General features: G+C 44.2%; 1 protein-coding gene across 2 annotated transcripts in view; it reads right to left on the bottom strand.

The window, feature by feature from the left end:
* MAP3K9 (mitogen-activated protein kinase kinase kinase 9) overlaps positions 1-9,799 on the bottom strand; it is a 63,288-nt gene extending 53,489 nt beyond the window's left edge. For both annotated transcript variants that reach the window (XR_007889685.1, XM_051621292.1), the window contains exons 1-2: positions 9,384-9,799; positions 3,631-4,044 (exon numbers count right to left, since the gene is read on the bottom strand). Coding sequence is in view for 1 of the 2 variants with exons in the window: in XM_051621292.1 (XP_051477252.1) it covers positions 3,631-4,044; positions 9,384-9,684 (715 nt within the window). In the remaining variant the exon portion in view is untranslated. The remainder of the gene's footprint in view (positions 1-3,630; positions 4,045-9,383) is intronic.
* Between the last annotated feature and the right edge of the window lie 6,141 nt (positions 9,800-15,940).

Below are 15,940 nucleotides of genomic sequence, written 5' to 3'. Positions count from 1 at the left end.
GCCCTCAGAACCTCCAAGATTTACAATAAAAATCTGCCTCAAACAAACACAGCTCTCAAAATGTACAGGGCGCTCTTACTACACTCTAAATGTATAAGCATCAAACACAAACATATGATAATGAAAAGGGGAAAATGAAGAAAAAATATGGAACACCTTTTTGCTTAAAAAAAGGAAAACAAACAACTGGTTTGGAGTGTGCTTTTTTGACAAGTAGAATCTCAAGAAAAAGACACCACCTGCAATTTTCAAATAATCGTCTGAAATTCAGTCCCTATACAAGACAAAGTCACCTCCCAAAGCAACCAAAATCTTATGTTCTTTACTATTCCATCAGAAATGTTGAGAACTATTCTGAGCATTGTTTTGGTACCTACTACTTGATACCACAAAGCTGCAACTGTTTAGATTAAGAAGGATTATATTTTTTTCAAATCCTTATATAATTGGGTGATTTCTTAGACTTGTATCAGGGTGCCCACTTGACTTATTTTACGGTTCAAAACGTAATGTGACCTTCTTAAAAGCTTAATCATTAAGTACTATCCTTATGCATTCTTTATCTGCCTAAATACAGGCAGATCACTGAAAGGAAGGCATCTTTGTTTTTCCTCTATTGTAGTAGAAAATTTGATTTTAAATAAGACAACATTGTTCTTTCTTACTCTCCTATCTTATTCCCCAACTCCCAAAGTAAGTTATCATGCAGCTTCAGATAGATAGCGCAGGTCCCAGCTGGTGCTGGAAGGCAAGATGAGATGCAGGAAAATCACTGTGTATTACTAAACATAGGCAGCACCAATCAGATCAATACAGCTGATGCTCTCATGGGAGCTCTACAGTACTAGGAAAGAAATGTGTCTGCAAGAATCTTTTCCAAGCACTTGCAAGCAGAAGTTATTCCTTCCCAAGAGACACACTGCCTCTCCATGGGTGGTAACTTGTGCAAAGAAAATGCTACAAGCTTGAATTCTACTCACACAAAGCCAACACTGTAACCTGTTCTAGAAAATCCACAGTAATTGAGAAAACCAACATGAGGAAAAAAATGGAAAGGGGATTTCAGTGACACAGTGACAGAGTATTCAGGAAAGACATGACTTGGGTTAAGTTGTTTATCCTACAGATAACCATGAGTTAAGTCTAGGTGCAGGTACACATGGTATACTCTTTTAGGAATCAAACAACAAAAAATGCAACCAAAAAATGACAAACAGAAAAGACCAACAGTGTCATCCCCCCCCAAAAAAAAAAAGCCCCACCACTTTAATAATCTAATACTTATATTCACTTTATAGACATACCCAGAAAAGAACACATTTTCAAATGTTAAAAACAGTTCAGTTTTTTTTAATTTCTCTTCCACCATACTGCACACAAAGAACTCTTTTTGTATTGCCAAACTAAACAGCTGTTGTAATATGTCAAGCCCATACTCGAGGTTACTAATACATCTTATTTCAAAACAGTTGCACAACCATGAATTTTGCATAAAATATCTGAAGTCCTACCCTCAGTACCAGCTCCTACATGTATTTAGTTCCCCAAATATAATACTGCTTTCTGCAGACTCAGCTGGGCTAGAATTTTCCTGTATCTATCATTTCTGTATTATATCTGATGGTATCTTTGGTCAAAATTGCCACGTAAATCCACTACCTCTTCCCTCCAAACATAGGACCTCTTTGAAACCTTCCACAGCCATTCCCACTCATTCTTCCTTTATTATTGCTTCCTCCCAAATGAGGAAAATTCTAGTAATATATGTAGCAAGCCCCTCAACTTCTCACTGGCAATTTACAGTGCAGGACACCTGTGTACTGCTGATTCACCGTGACAACAGACATGCGCTCTTGGTGCAAGCATCCACATCTGCGCTTTGTTGGCGACGTTGGGCACTGGTGTCCCCTCCAGTTGGGCTGGTTCTCAGGTTGATACATTTCCCTTTTAAAACTAGCAGTCTCTAGTCAGAATAAAACAGTGAACTATCAGGAGCTAATAGCTCTTTATCTTATAAATTACCTTCACTTTAAACCTTAAAAAATGCTCAGATAGTAGTAAGCAATGAAGTCTTAATGGCCTGTTAGCAAAACAAGCCAGTAAGTCTTTTCTTAGGTAAGGAGGAAAGGCCCAACACTTAAAGGCACGTATTCTTTATTCACAGATTAAGCCAGTCATCCATTAACCAAGCCAGTGAATCCTTCATTTTACAGCATTTACCAATATGCCCATATTTATACTGTCATATGTATAAGGAAGGGGAACGTTTAGATATTAGGAGATCTTTATAGACATTAACATTGCCTTTCTCTAACAAAAAAGCAAACTTTAATTGTATAAGAATACTGTCATAGAAGTTCATTTGGAATCTCTCATAGTCCCTATTTTCAAACTCACCAACAACAGTTAATAATACTTTCCTTCAGAACAAGCTATTGTCAATTCACTACAAGATTTGAGGCCAAAGAACCATAGGAAGATTCTGTAAGGCTTGGACATTTACAACATTTTAATGGTTAACACTAGCTCTAGTGAATCTATTCAAGATATTAAAATTTCCATCTGTCAGACCTCTTTACTAGATGTTACTGCCTTCAAAAAAAAGAGAGAACATAGGCTTGCATCCCACACACTCAGTTCCCTGTGCTTCTTATTAACTCAAGCCATGAATGCTCATACTAATACACCAATATAAACCACTGCAGCCAATGTGCAGGTACGCATTTGCTCTTGCCATTTGGACACACACGAGCAGCAAGAAAGGCTAAACAGCTGCATGCAGGCATCAGGAAAGGAGGGGATGATCTTTAAACCACTGCAGCAGTTTGCTTCCAACACTGCTAAGTAATGTTCTATGCATGCATTTGACTTCAAGTCAACTTTCATTTTGGGAAAACAGTTAATACTACAAAATAACCAAGGGGCATACAATAATGCTTTTAGTATTACAGAGCAGGTATTCACCATGATTTTCAGAATCGTAACTACCAAAGTACAGTCCCCATGCTCTAGTGCGACCGCAGCATTCCATGTGAAGCACCACAAACATCAGCTAAGGTTCTGGGTGTACAAGGGAATCCAGTGGGACATGTCATTTTACCCAACTTACTGTTTAACACCAGCCCTAAGAAGCTTCAATTCAACAAGGACAGGTCAAATCTCCCATAAGGAAAACAGGCTTGCATCTCATCCAAACAGCACAATATAGCAAGTAAATTGAAAGCTTGGAGGCATTTATGGTTCTAAAGGAGCATTTATCCTTCCAAAAAGTGGAAGGAGAATACACATCTTGAGCTCAACAAGACTTCCCAACGTACAGGAGTCAGCTGAAATGCCAATATAACTAAGACACTGAATATATATATGAACTACTGGAGAAGCACGCTCCATTTGTAGTTGCTCTTGCATTTCATTTAAGTTGCTTCTACAAAGTAAAAGCATTCACACATTGCCTGTGGTCCATAGCACCATACTGTTGAAAAATAAACCCCTCTAGGATTGAATTAGAGGATACAGTGGTTCACAAGAAGGGAAAGCTAAGTTAACATTACTACCCCCCCTCTGTCCTTTGTACCATTTCTTTCAAAAAACCTATCCCAGCACCCTGGCTGTTCACTGTGTAGCACTTACTGTTGCTGGACTTCAGGTCACGGTGAATTATAGGAACAATTGCTTCCTCGTGCAGGTAGTTCATTCCCCTCGCAATTTGTACTGCCCAGTTCACTAGTATGTCAGGAGGTATCCTTTTACCAGACAACACTCTATTTAGTGATCCTCCACGGGCAAACTCCATGATCAAGCAAAGATTAGGTTCCTTCAAACACACACCCCTGAGGGCAATGATGTTGGGATGCTTTAACATTGCAAAGAGCTTGGCCTCTTGGCGGACATTCTCAATGGTCTGGCTGATGTCCTCGTCAGGGTCATAGCGAGCTGCCTTGACAGCAACCTCATCTCCTATCCACACAGCTCGGTACACTTTTCCGAAGCCCCCTATGCCAATAATTTCCTCCAGAACAAGCTCTGAGAAGTCGATCTCCAGGACTAGGGAAAGAGGAAAGAAAAAGATGTAAACATTTTGCAACTATGCAGTCCGTACATCAGCTGTAGATCCATGTTGCCCAGCTCACCCTTACCCTTGGAGGAAGGACCCATTTTCACCCCACAACAAGACAAATGAAAGCAGCAGTCCCTTCTGACAATCTTTCATTGCCAAATAGTGTAGCAAAACAGATCCTGCAGTATCACAAAACCTGTATGAAGTACTCACAGTGAATGGTGATGAATTTGACCTAATGGTAGCGAATGACACACTTAATAAAATAACCTTCTCTTAACACACTTGAACACTTATAAAACTGACACCCCCTTAAGGATAAAACCTCATTTCCTGCCCTCAATGACAGTATGAGATTCCAAAAAAGAAAAAAAACACACCCACAGACTAATCTTCACTACAGTGCTTAGTGTGACATAGCTAAAATTCAACATAAAATGCATCTGTTCCTGCAATAAGAGACGTTCAACTGTGGCTAATGATCTTTTAGTCCTTCCCAAATCATGCTTATTCTTCCCCATCTCTACAAGCTTTGCAAATTTGCTCCCCCCAAGAGATCTGCTAACCAATTCTGACACTACCAACAGCAGATGGGTCAGACCACATAGTGAGTATGCAGAGCTAGCAATAAAAAAATTTTTTTATTAATGCATAATGCATTTTTAGTACAGAAATTACATTAAGTAACAGATTCATCATTTTTCCTTCCCATGCATTCACAGCTGTATTTTACAGTCTGCCATGGTAACTGGTGGCTATTTGGTGTTCTATAATAAAAATCTACAGATGCTGATGTCTTAATTCAGCATAGAAACTGCATCTGGAGCAAAAGGTTTGAGAAAATGTATCCTGTACAACTGTACCCGATATAGTTTATGCTCACAGATGGCCAAAAGAACCCATCTAATACTGACTGATGTAGAATGGAAAACACATACTGACCAAAACATGCTGAAATGGCTGAATTTATAGGGGTAGGCTTTCTGCAGAAAGTCATCAAGACTTTTAATACTCTCCTGCATTTGAAGTGCCAAACCTGACATGGCTCCCTTGCTTTGTCTAGCAGAAAAGAAGTTCAGTCTGTAATGGACTTACTTGATGTAGGTATTAATTCAAAGTACTGCGCTATGTTACTGACTTTTGTATTTATTGATTGTAAACATGAACCTCTCCACTTCTTTTAAAAGAAATTAGGCTGTCATGTAAGTCAAGGGAGTGGATTAGATTCCACTTAAGTATTTCAGTTATTCCAATCAAATCTCTTTCCTACGCCTATATTATAAGATGTCATAAAACTGAATGGAGTTAATATGAACACTGCTGTGCACAAATGGAGGCAGTTTTGTTTGGTTTTCTGTTGTTGTTGTTGTTTTTATTAAGCTCTATCTTCCATGAACATGATTTTTAAAGTCTGACTTATTTTTTTAAGTCAGTCAAACCTATGAGTTGACCTACAAGTTGACTACATATAGGAATATAATTAAACTTTCTACACAGTACAGCAAATAAATCCAAATCCTTAGACAATGTAGTAAGGATGCCTGTGTTCTCTTTTTCCTAGTGTTCCATGAACAAAAGATTAAAGGAAAACAAGACAGAAAACTGATCATGAAAGTCTTCTGAAAGGAGGAAAGGGCAGAACAAAAAAATAATATATCTGTCTGGTACTGTGAGTACATCTTTTGTGTAACACATTGAACTTCAAGTATTTACACAACAAAGAAGGTTTTACTCCTACAGCAGCAGCCTTGGTGTTCAAGTGCTCATGAGCTACAGATTACTAGAAAATATGAAGGAGTAAATTCTAACCAGATACAATGACATTTTAGAACAAGACTGCAATGATGATAACTACAGATAAGAGACTATCCTGACACTGAGGATCATAGAAATGGAGCTTGTCTAGTAATTCTCACTGATAAAATATCTAAAGAAATCAAATGCTAAGTCCCATCACCTTCAGTCAGTAGAAGGCAGAATGCTCACTTAATCTCCTTCTAGGGACAAGGTCAATTAAAAGACTGAAAACAAACAAACACATAAGCCACAAAGCAAGATCGACACACCATCCTCCGAACTCCGGACACACAACATTCCGGTGGGATTCGCCGCCAGTCTTTCCCTCGGGCATTCCAGGGATTCAGAAGGCGTTAATGGCACGTTGAGCAAGCGGTTCCCGCGGGCCCGCAAACCCGGCGGTGCTGAAGGGACAGCTCCGGCCGCAGCGCCCGGTCTGCCCGGCCTGCCCTGCCTGCCCCTCCACCGCCCCCCTCGCCCTGCCTGCCCTGCCTGCCCCTCCACCGCCCCCCCACCAGGCTGCGGGTGCAGAGCAGAAGCGCGACAGGAAGGTGACAAGCAGAAGGAGATGGGATAAGGAAAGCCGAAGGCTGGGAAAGCAAAACTCTTTTCCGTACGCCGTCCCCCGTTGTACTTCAGAAAAAAACATAGCCCTGCTGGATGCACAAATGAACCAGAAGTCTGGGCCAGGAAATGGTTAGATTTATGCTTCCAGGTGAAATTTAAAGTGTTACATTGCAAGTTATTCTGCAAAGATACGCTTCTTTTATTTGCATGCACGACCTTAACTTCACTTAGAAAACGTACATTTCTTTAAGGCAGACTGGTTAGCTCACCCTCATGGGCAGCCTAATCAGAAAAACTCTTCACCTTTAGAAAAGTTTGCTTTGCTTTCGTTTTGTTTTTTTTTTAAGAGATATTTTGTGTTGAATTAGTATCTTCATGTTAATGTTTTCATGGTTTCTTCAGTTATATTAGTGCACAAAATTCTTGTTTTTCTTCACCTTTCTAAACACACTAACCTCTTTTCTAAACTCCAGTTTAATTTGGCAGACATGCTGCAAAGGACTAAAGGCAATGGGAATGTTTAATATGCATTGTTTTGCCTTAGAATTTAAGAACTGAAGTCCTACCATTCCTCTGGGGACTGACAAGGAATTACAGAGCCAGTACACCATGAACCAGTGGCCATGTTGACAAGTGCAAAGTAGCTGCTGTTTAATCAGTATTTATTGTACCATATGGTCAAGCTGTTTAATTTAGTCCATAGTGTGTAAGAGCTCAGAGGGCAGATGAGGGTCCTCCAAGTTGGCCAACTGCTGAAAGCCTCCAGAGAGGACTTTCAATATCCACAGCACCCCCACTACAGTAAGAAGCACACTGTGTGGATGGCCAACAGACAGCATGAGATTACTAGCTATACTACTGCAGCTCTCTGTGGAAGCAGAACCCCTAGAACTTAAGACTCCACAAACCTCCATCAAACATCAAAATAAACTTCAGGAAAGCAACTAAAACCAGCTTCTGTGCTGGGGTGTATGTCTGGAATGACACATTGCATTACTTCTGCAAAACTGTAATAGTTCATAGTCCAACAAGTCCATTCCTCTAGATGGCTATCAAGCTAACAGCACCACCTCTAAAAGTGGGTGTAATTCCTTGCAAAGGGATTTCTAACATAAAACTTGAAAATCCAATTCAACAGCAGCCAACTTTACCCCCTGTCCAAATTACACTATTTTTTTAAGAAAACAAATGTACTTCTTTAGCATATCAAAAACTTATTGGAGGGCAACACATTCTACTGTCATGAACACATGGTTGATGACCTGAGAGAACAGAAGTAGTGTAGTCCTGTTGTGGCACTAGAAGAGCAAGATAAGGATAAAGGGGAAAGGTACAACTCCACAACTGGTCCTGAACTATCAAACCATAGAAAGTGACACAGAAGAATCCACAGCTACAAAGCTTTCACTTAACAGTCAAAACAGGAGGGGAGCTGAGGCTTCAAGAAGTTCTGTAGAAATGGATCTCTTACCTCTCAAAGGCAAGACCTAATATGCATTCATAGGCTTTTCTGCATCTGGGGAGGGGAAAATAAGTTATCTATACTGTTCCAGCATAAAAGCAAGCACCACCACTGCCCAACCTGGTCCCTTCACAATCCCAAGGGCAATACTTGCAAATTACTGAAACCTGAATGCTTTCAAGTGGAATATAGAATAGGAAAAAAGCTATTACTTGTATTCCTTGGAGATACATCCTAGATAGGTCAAAGCATCCTTTTACTCCATTTACTTTCTAGAAAAGCCCACTAGTCTGAAGATTTTCTCTGTCCCTCCAAAAAGAGCTTTACTCTTGCCTGAATTGTCAATAGTGATAGATAAACAGGATCTAGAAACAGTCATTCCACAGTGTTTCTCTTTCCACAATTGTACATAGTGGCTAAAAAAAATGTAGAGATGAAATGGCCCTATTCTCTGACTCCAACAAAGGCTTCAAAACTGCAGTGAAGTTGACAGAAACAAACCAATCTCTTTGTGCCTTCAGCATCACAAGTTAGTTAAGCAACCCTCAGGTAGGCCCAGACATCCAAACGTGGATAACACTCATTTACAGGTATTTTAGAACAGAATTTGCAAGAAGAAAATGGGTTAAGGAGAAACCTGGTAACACAAGGCAACTCACGAATTTTCAAATCAGAAATAATAAGCTTTTGGTTAGGAGAAAGCAAGCTATTGAAAAATTATTATCAGTGAATCGACTCTGCAGAAAGCAACGGCTGCCTATCCAGCAACGTCCTTAAGGATACTGCTAAAAGGGGAGTCACCAGACCCGCCGGTGGCTCTGCCTAGCCACCAGGCTTCAGTCGTTTGGTGAAAATTTCACAGCCTCTGGAAACGCAGGACTTAACAACAGGAAACTGCTCCTGCCGCCGGTGAAACGCTAACACACCGCGCTGGGTTCGGCCTTCCCGGAGGCCGCCGCGCTAGTCTGGAAGACAGAAGGGCACTCGAGCAGCAGGAATGCGGCTGCGGGTGGGCAAGGGACCCGGACGGGAGCACAGGGCCAGGGCGGCCCAGGCCCAGCCGAGCGGGGCCGCCGGTCTGGGGCATCCCCAGGGGTGAGCGGCCGGGCCGTGCAGCCCCCTCCGCTCCCGCGCCAGGAGCCATCGCCGGGCCCCCTCGCCCCTTCCCCCTCCGCCGCCAGCCGGACCCCGCCGGGCCGTGCTGCTCCCGCCGCGGCGGTCCTGGCTGCCGGCAGGTCAACGGAAGGGCCGGGCCGGGCCTCCCTCCGCGCCGGCGGATGTCTCGCCTTCCCTCCGGGACTTCAGAAGGGCCGGGATGCTCCAGGTTCCGGCAGTCTCGGCTCCCTCCGGTCCCCCCCAAGTCGCCTCACGGCGGCCCCAGCACCCCCCATCCCCGGTCCCACAGCAGGAGCGGGACGGGGCCTTCCCCTCGGCTCCCTCCCGCCGGGTGACGGCGCGGCGCCGCACCGAGCTCAGCGCCCCGGGCCCGAGACCCCTTACGTTGTATCGCGGGGGGCGGCGGGTAGCGGGTCCGCAGCTCCGGGCCGCCCCCCTGCACACCGCTGCTCACGTAGTTGCTGGGGAAGATGCCGACGCGCTGGTCGATCTTGCCCGTCCACCAGCCCTCGTCGCCGGACACGTGCGAGTCCCGGGACAGCACCTGCACCACGTCCCCCGGCCGCAGGCTCAGCTCGTCCTCGCCGCAAGCCTCGTACTCGAAGACGGCGGTCCAGAGCGGCCCGCCGCCCGGCGGCTCCCCGCCGCCCGCGCCCTCCTGGCTGAGCTCTGTGAGGGGCTCCATGGCGAGGCTGCTCCATAGGGGGAGGCGCCCGCGGCAGCCGAGCGCGGCGGGGGGCGGCGGGGCCGGTACCGCCGCCTATTGTTCATGCGGCCCGGCGCCCGCCGGCAGCAGGTGCCGCCGGGGGAGGGGGGGGGCCCGGCGCGGAGCCGCCTCAGCCCAGCGCGGGAAGAGGCGAGGGCAGCAGGCAGCGCGTGCCGCCGAGCCGCCGCCGCAGCCCCCCCCTCCTCCTCCGCGCCCGCCTCCGCCTGCCGCCGCGGCCGCGCATCCCGGAGCCACCTGACCCTCTGGCAGCTTCGGCGGCGGGAGGGCAGGCGAGGCACCGCCCCCCCGCCCCCATTGGCCGCAGCCGCCGCCCGTCACCGCCGCCCTCCCCCGGGGGAGCCCGCGCCCCCGCCCCGCCCCGCCCGCGGCCGCTCGCGCTCAGCGCCGTCCTCCTGATTGGCCCCCGCCGCGTCAGCTTTCGCGTGCCATTGGGCCTCGCGCCGCCCGTCAGCACGCGCCCCAAGCCCCGCCTCCCCCGCCGCGTCTCATTGGTTGGGGAGCGCCGGGTGGGCGGGGCGATGGCGGGCGCTGCGGCCGGGGGGCGGGGCGATGGCGCCGCGCCGGGGCCACCCGGGTCTGGCAGCGGGACCCGCCGCGGCTCTGCGCTCCCGGGCCAGCTCCGCCGCTCCCTCCCCGCGGCCCTCGTCCCTTGGCGCGGCCGGTGCCCGACGCCGGGGGCCCCTCCGCCGCCTACGGACGCCCTGCCCCCGCACCCGGCCTGTCCTGTGAGTGCCGGCTTAGGGCTCGGGCCGTGCGTCGCCGGGGCTGCCCGTCCGGCCAGGCTTGCCGCCCCGCCTGGGCCGCCGCCCCGCTACCGCCCCGGCGCCCCAGCCACCCGCGCGGCTCCGGGCAGTCTCCCCCCTGGAGCGGGAGCTTAGGCCAGAAGCCAAGTCAGAGCAGGGGCAAGGAAAGGCGTTGTTGACACTCCGTACTCTTCCATACTCGGTCTGTACTTAGGCACAGGTATATATGGGTTTTTACGAGGTTAACCTGGGTACATCCCTGCCAAATGTCTGTACTAAAAGGTAAACAACATAACTGATTTCTCACTCTTGGTATATGTATACCTTCTTGGCCCTGAAGATAAAAATTCCTTTTCCCTGCTTCCAAAATTTTAAATCTTGGGAAGATCATCAGATCTTGTGAACAGAATCTGTTTGCACTTAGGGATAGAAAAGGGGTATTTTATTTCCAAAGGGATATTTCCATTTCAATCCAGTTTTCTTTAAAATCCTCATTCAATTTTCAGTAGCAGAATGAAAAGTATCAGTTCATGCATCAGTGTAAAATCCCAGGTACCCTAACCACACACCATGTCTTCCCAGTTACAGAATATCTTTGCCTTAGTTTTTTCTGTAGTGTTTTGTAAATAGAGTCACACAACTCTTCTCTGCTAGATGATTATTATTATTTTTTTAATCTTCATTCTCTAGTGAAACATTTGTTTTATGTACAGAGTAACTGCTAATAGTTCTTAAATTCTGTGTAGTGGGGCTTGGCCTGTCCATCCATCCCTGTGTTAGTAATGTGCTGCTGCACTTTGGAAGCATCAGGGGTTCTTAGCTTTAAAAACAACAATGAAGATCTTAAGAACAATGTGCTCTTGAGTGTAAGAAATGATTCAAAATCCTTATTGTTGTTTGTAAAATATTTGAATTTGTCTGTTTTCTGCAAAAACACCTCTACCCAACCAAAACTTAGTAACAAGTATTGCAGAGAATCCTGCAGGGAACTGAATAACTTAAAGAGCAAAATACATCTACTTGAGGCCGGAACTAACATTTCAATGTGATACAAGCAAGATTTGATCCTGCTGCAGCACTAGTTTTCAACTGAACTTGTCTAAGAAATGAGCAGCAGATTTGCTCCTGCGTCTCCATCTCCTCCTGCCAGTGGGAGCCGAGGATGCACCCTCTCCACTATTCTTTTTTTACTTAAGGATGTGTTTTTATGGTTAGCATAAGCTTATCTAATATTACTCTTTTGCTGAAAGGGACTTCCCTGCCCCTTGTCACATGCTTGACCCGCTTTCCTGATTGCAGCAGTAGTGACTGTTTGGCTTCAGAGTCATTTCAGCTCGTTTTTTTCACACCAAAAGCTCGGCTGCCAAGTAACAGCAGCTTGTTTTCAACTGGTTTTTTATGTTGGCCTGACCTGTGTTTGGACTGTACACACAGTTGCTGAAGACAGCACCAGGTAGGGAAGCAGGACAGGACAGGGGAAAGGGACAGCAGACCTGGCCCTTTCAGCCACAGCCCAGAGCTGGGATACCTTGTCTTGCTCATGAAGCCAAGGGGTAACAAGCAGCTGCATTTATGATTTTGGGAGTTCAAATAATAGCTGGTTGAGATGGAATCTCAATGTTACTGGCCCCGGTTAAAACAGTCTAGTTGCATGCAATAATTTTCTGTAAAAAAAAATATTTATTTAATTCACACAGTGGGCAATTATTATGCTTTATGTGAACATTGTGCTTAAAACATTGTAATATAAAATTGTGAGTGAGAAATAAGAAAATAGAGGCCTCCTGTCTTTCAGCTGTTTGACACTTACTTTGATCACTGCTATGGAGCACTGATAGATTTGAAGTACCAAGCTGTATTACCGGTGGTGAAAACTACAATAGGAGAAAAATTACTTGTGTGAAGGCTGGGGTTGCCGGGTGTAGTGATCTGACGAGACAGAACCCTGCCATCTTGTGGAACGCCTTGATATCGAAGTACACAGCTTTGCTTCTCAAAGACATCTTGCTTTTTTCTTCTTCTTTCCTCTTTTTTTTTTTTCTTTAATATTTTTTTTCCCAACCGTTCCTGTCTTTGTTTCTAGGGAGATGGTGTGACTGGCTTAGGAAGCCCAGAGCAGCCAGTGCCTGGAGCTGGGAGAGTGTCCAGGGAAATGCTCTGAAGAGCCATGATAGGATTTTCCCATTCCCACAGACTTCTCTTGGCATCTTTTACCAGCCATGTTAGAGACCGGTTTGTGAACGAAGAGATTTGGCCAGATTGGGAAAGCTGTTCTTAATATTATGGCATATAGAAGAGTCAGTAAATGTTAAGTTCATATTTCAGTACCTGCTAAAAGGCAGAAGAAAAGAACATTAAAGACTGTCAGTATGCAGTCTGTGAAATACGAGATTTTAGCATTTGCAAGATACAGAAAGATTTTTAAACTGGTGCATGCCTTCTGGCACACATATGGCCTAAGTGCTACACTGGAAATTTTTTTTTTTTCTGCATATTCTAGTGAGACTGTATATGTTCCCATTGTTATTCAGCAGATCTGAATAATGTGAATTAGATTCTACATATAATGGATCCAGTTGTCAAAGTCCGAATACAAACTCAGTGCTTCTGTTTGGATACAGAATCTCTTACATCATGTTTAAAAAGGAGAGTCTAACCTGCAAAAGGCAGATGATACTCTGGATGTAGTTCAAACCTGCCCAAAACTGGGAACTTCAGCCCCAGGATTTTAATTCAGGCTCATTTTTGCACCTACATTTAAAAAAAAAAAAAAAAAAAAAAAGGAAAGAAAAAAAAAAAGGCCAGTCTATTCCCAGTCTTTGTTTCAAGAAGCTATAGAAAGTACTCCATTTATTCAATTCCATTATTTGTATAAATTTAGGATTATCATCTCAGCTTTTGCCCTGTCCTTTCCAGATGTTTGTGCAAACTGATTAACTACTACTCTCTCAGTGGTTGCCTTTCCTCTCTCCTCACTGGACTCAGCAGCTCTATAACAACATGCTACCACTATGCCAGTCCATAGTTATAAATCTACACTGGATATCAAAATGTTGGCAATCCAGGCTCCTAGTCTCTGTGCTAGGAAGAAGCAGAATGTCCTGAAAGAAGAAAAAGTACCATGGTAATTCATAGTGCATCTTAAATTAACTCAGCACTAATGCTCTCGTTTGGCTCTCACACGTTTCAAATGATATGTCTCAGCTGTGTTCCATGGTTATATCCACAGGTGTAACTATATACACCACTCTGGTGATGTTTCTTATGCCAGTACACAGATTTGTTTGATAAATTTCTGATAATCTCTCCTCAAACAATGTAAGATTTACTGACAAATGGAGTCTTCTGTCATTATAAATTAACTCTGCATGCCTGTGAAGCCAAACTGTGGTGTTGGGTTTTTTTTCCCACTTCAGAACCATACTGCTTTGCCAACATCACTTCAATGTAGGCTTGTTCTTTATGCAGAGGAGAGAGGTAAGCCACTGGCAACAGAAGCTTCATGAACTGTGCAGTGCCAGCTAGGAGGCAGGCTGTGAAACTGGGTCTTCAGCATCTGAGTCAGTAAAAGAGAGAGCTCTGCTCTGCTTCATAAAATATATATGCTAATCTCCCAGATGGCTGTATTTTCTTTCTCCATAGAACAGATGACCTGGAAAATAAAAGAACACTAAAAATACTGGAGAGTGGAAATTCCAGTCCAAAATCTGGGAGCTTCCAGTAGATTTTACAGACAGACTAGGCTTTTATATTTAGTTGTAATTTTTTTTTATAATAAAATATAGCAATGATTACATTAATATTATTACAGGTCACAGTGTCATTTCACATGTAACATAAAGCATTCATACATTTATTAACAACCCTGTAAGAAAAATAAATCAAAGACTTTCAAATGAGATTTCTGCCTTCACTCAAAGATAAACAGCTAACAGAAATAATGCTTTACTTTGGCTTAGTAATGACTACCATCTGCATATCGTGTATTATCTCAATCCAAGCCACATTTGTAGCTTTTGTTTAATTTGTCATTGGTTGGGTTGCTGCTTAGAGGAACACCAGAACTGCACTGCCACACTGGCAACACAGTGTCACAGTTTTGCAAGTGTGTGGAACAAAAATTAAGCTTACTAAAATAATAAAAGACCCAAGATTAGTGCAATGCAAAATGCTCCCACCAGACAGCACAGACACTACAGCAAACCTTTCAGGTTTTTGAAATCTTTATAGGTGCTGATGGCCTCGATCTTCCTTTTTATGTTCTGCATGAAGAATGAAGCAGCAGCACAGTACCCTTCGTGCCACAACCAGCATACAGCGCAGCACTTGCTCAGAGTGCCCTCCACTGCCTGTGGCACCTCGTCTTCCCTCCAAGGCCTCTGTCCTTGGAATGATCAGGTCTCCCTTGTTTGTGAGGGGAAGGAGGTTTTGTTTGGAAATAACAACAACAACAACAAAAAAAAAGATTGAAAACAAAATATTAGCTAGTCTGTGGTTTTGTTTAAGTTTGTCCAAGAAAGCCTTTCGGCCGGTTTTCAGGTCACTGAAGCCACCCTTGAATAGCTTCAGAAAGACAGCACAGAAATGAAGAATCCTGCATATGAACTCAAACCATAGGAGACAGATGAAAAATTGATTCCCACAACATATGTTAGATACCAGCTTTCATATCCAAATCATAGCTTTATGCCCAAATCATAACTGCTAAATCTGCCATTACACAGCTATGGACATAAAATAAATATAGCCTTTTCATTTAGAGTAAAATAATCCTATTGTTGATTGAGGCTGATGTCTTTTTTATCTAATTTGTATTTAGTAAGTTAACTTACTATTCAGAATAATAAACCTCAATCTAAAATAAGACCAACTAGGTCCGTGCAGTGGTAATTGGTTTTTTCCATGTTGTCTCGAGGGAATAGGCAACATTTGCCTGCTGTCTCTTCTTATTAGAAATCACAGTTTAAATCCTTAGCAGAATCAGAGGAACCTCTTTCAAAAAATGTATTACTTTCTACTGGAAAATTTTCTGTCTTGATTTTTCCGTATAGCCTGGTGACTAAACTCAAATATAATATTGTATTCATTTGGTATTTCATAAGGCAACTGGAAGGGAATTTCCTTGTACTTACATGGAAATGGTCCTAACTCTGGCTTGATCTCCTAGTTAAGTGTGGGCAGAAAGACACATCATGTTTTTATTGTGACACCGCCTCTCAGTACTGTCAGCACCAGATCCATAGCTTGAGACACCAACCATTGAGCAGGGATCTCATGTTACACTCTTGCAACCATCTCAAGGAGTCTGCCTTTACACTCCAGAATTAATTTGCATTATCTATTTATCTTTTTTTTTTTCTCCCCCCTAATTGGCAGTCTTAATTGGTGGGCTGCGGTCCTGCACACTATCAAGGCACTGTATGGTTCAGTGTACAGCTGCAGCTTCTATAGAAGGAGGCAAGCATGATTCA

Source organism: Apus apus, chromosome 5 (genome assembly GCF_020740795.1).
Source record: "Apus apus isolate bApuApu2 chromosome 5, bApuApu2.pri.cur, whole genome shotgun sequence".
In the NCBI taxonomy this organism is placed as follows: domain Eukaryota; kingdom Metazoa; phylum Chordata; class Aves; order Apodiformes; family Apodidae; genus Apus; species Apus apus.
This window is presented reverse-complemented; position numbering and strand designations above follow the sequence as displayed.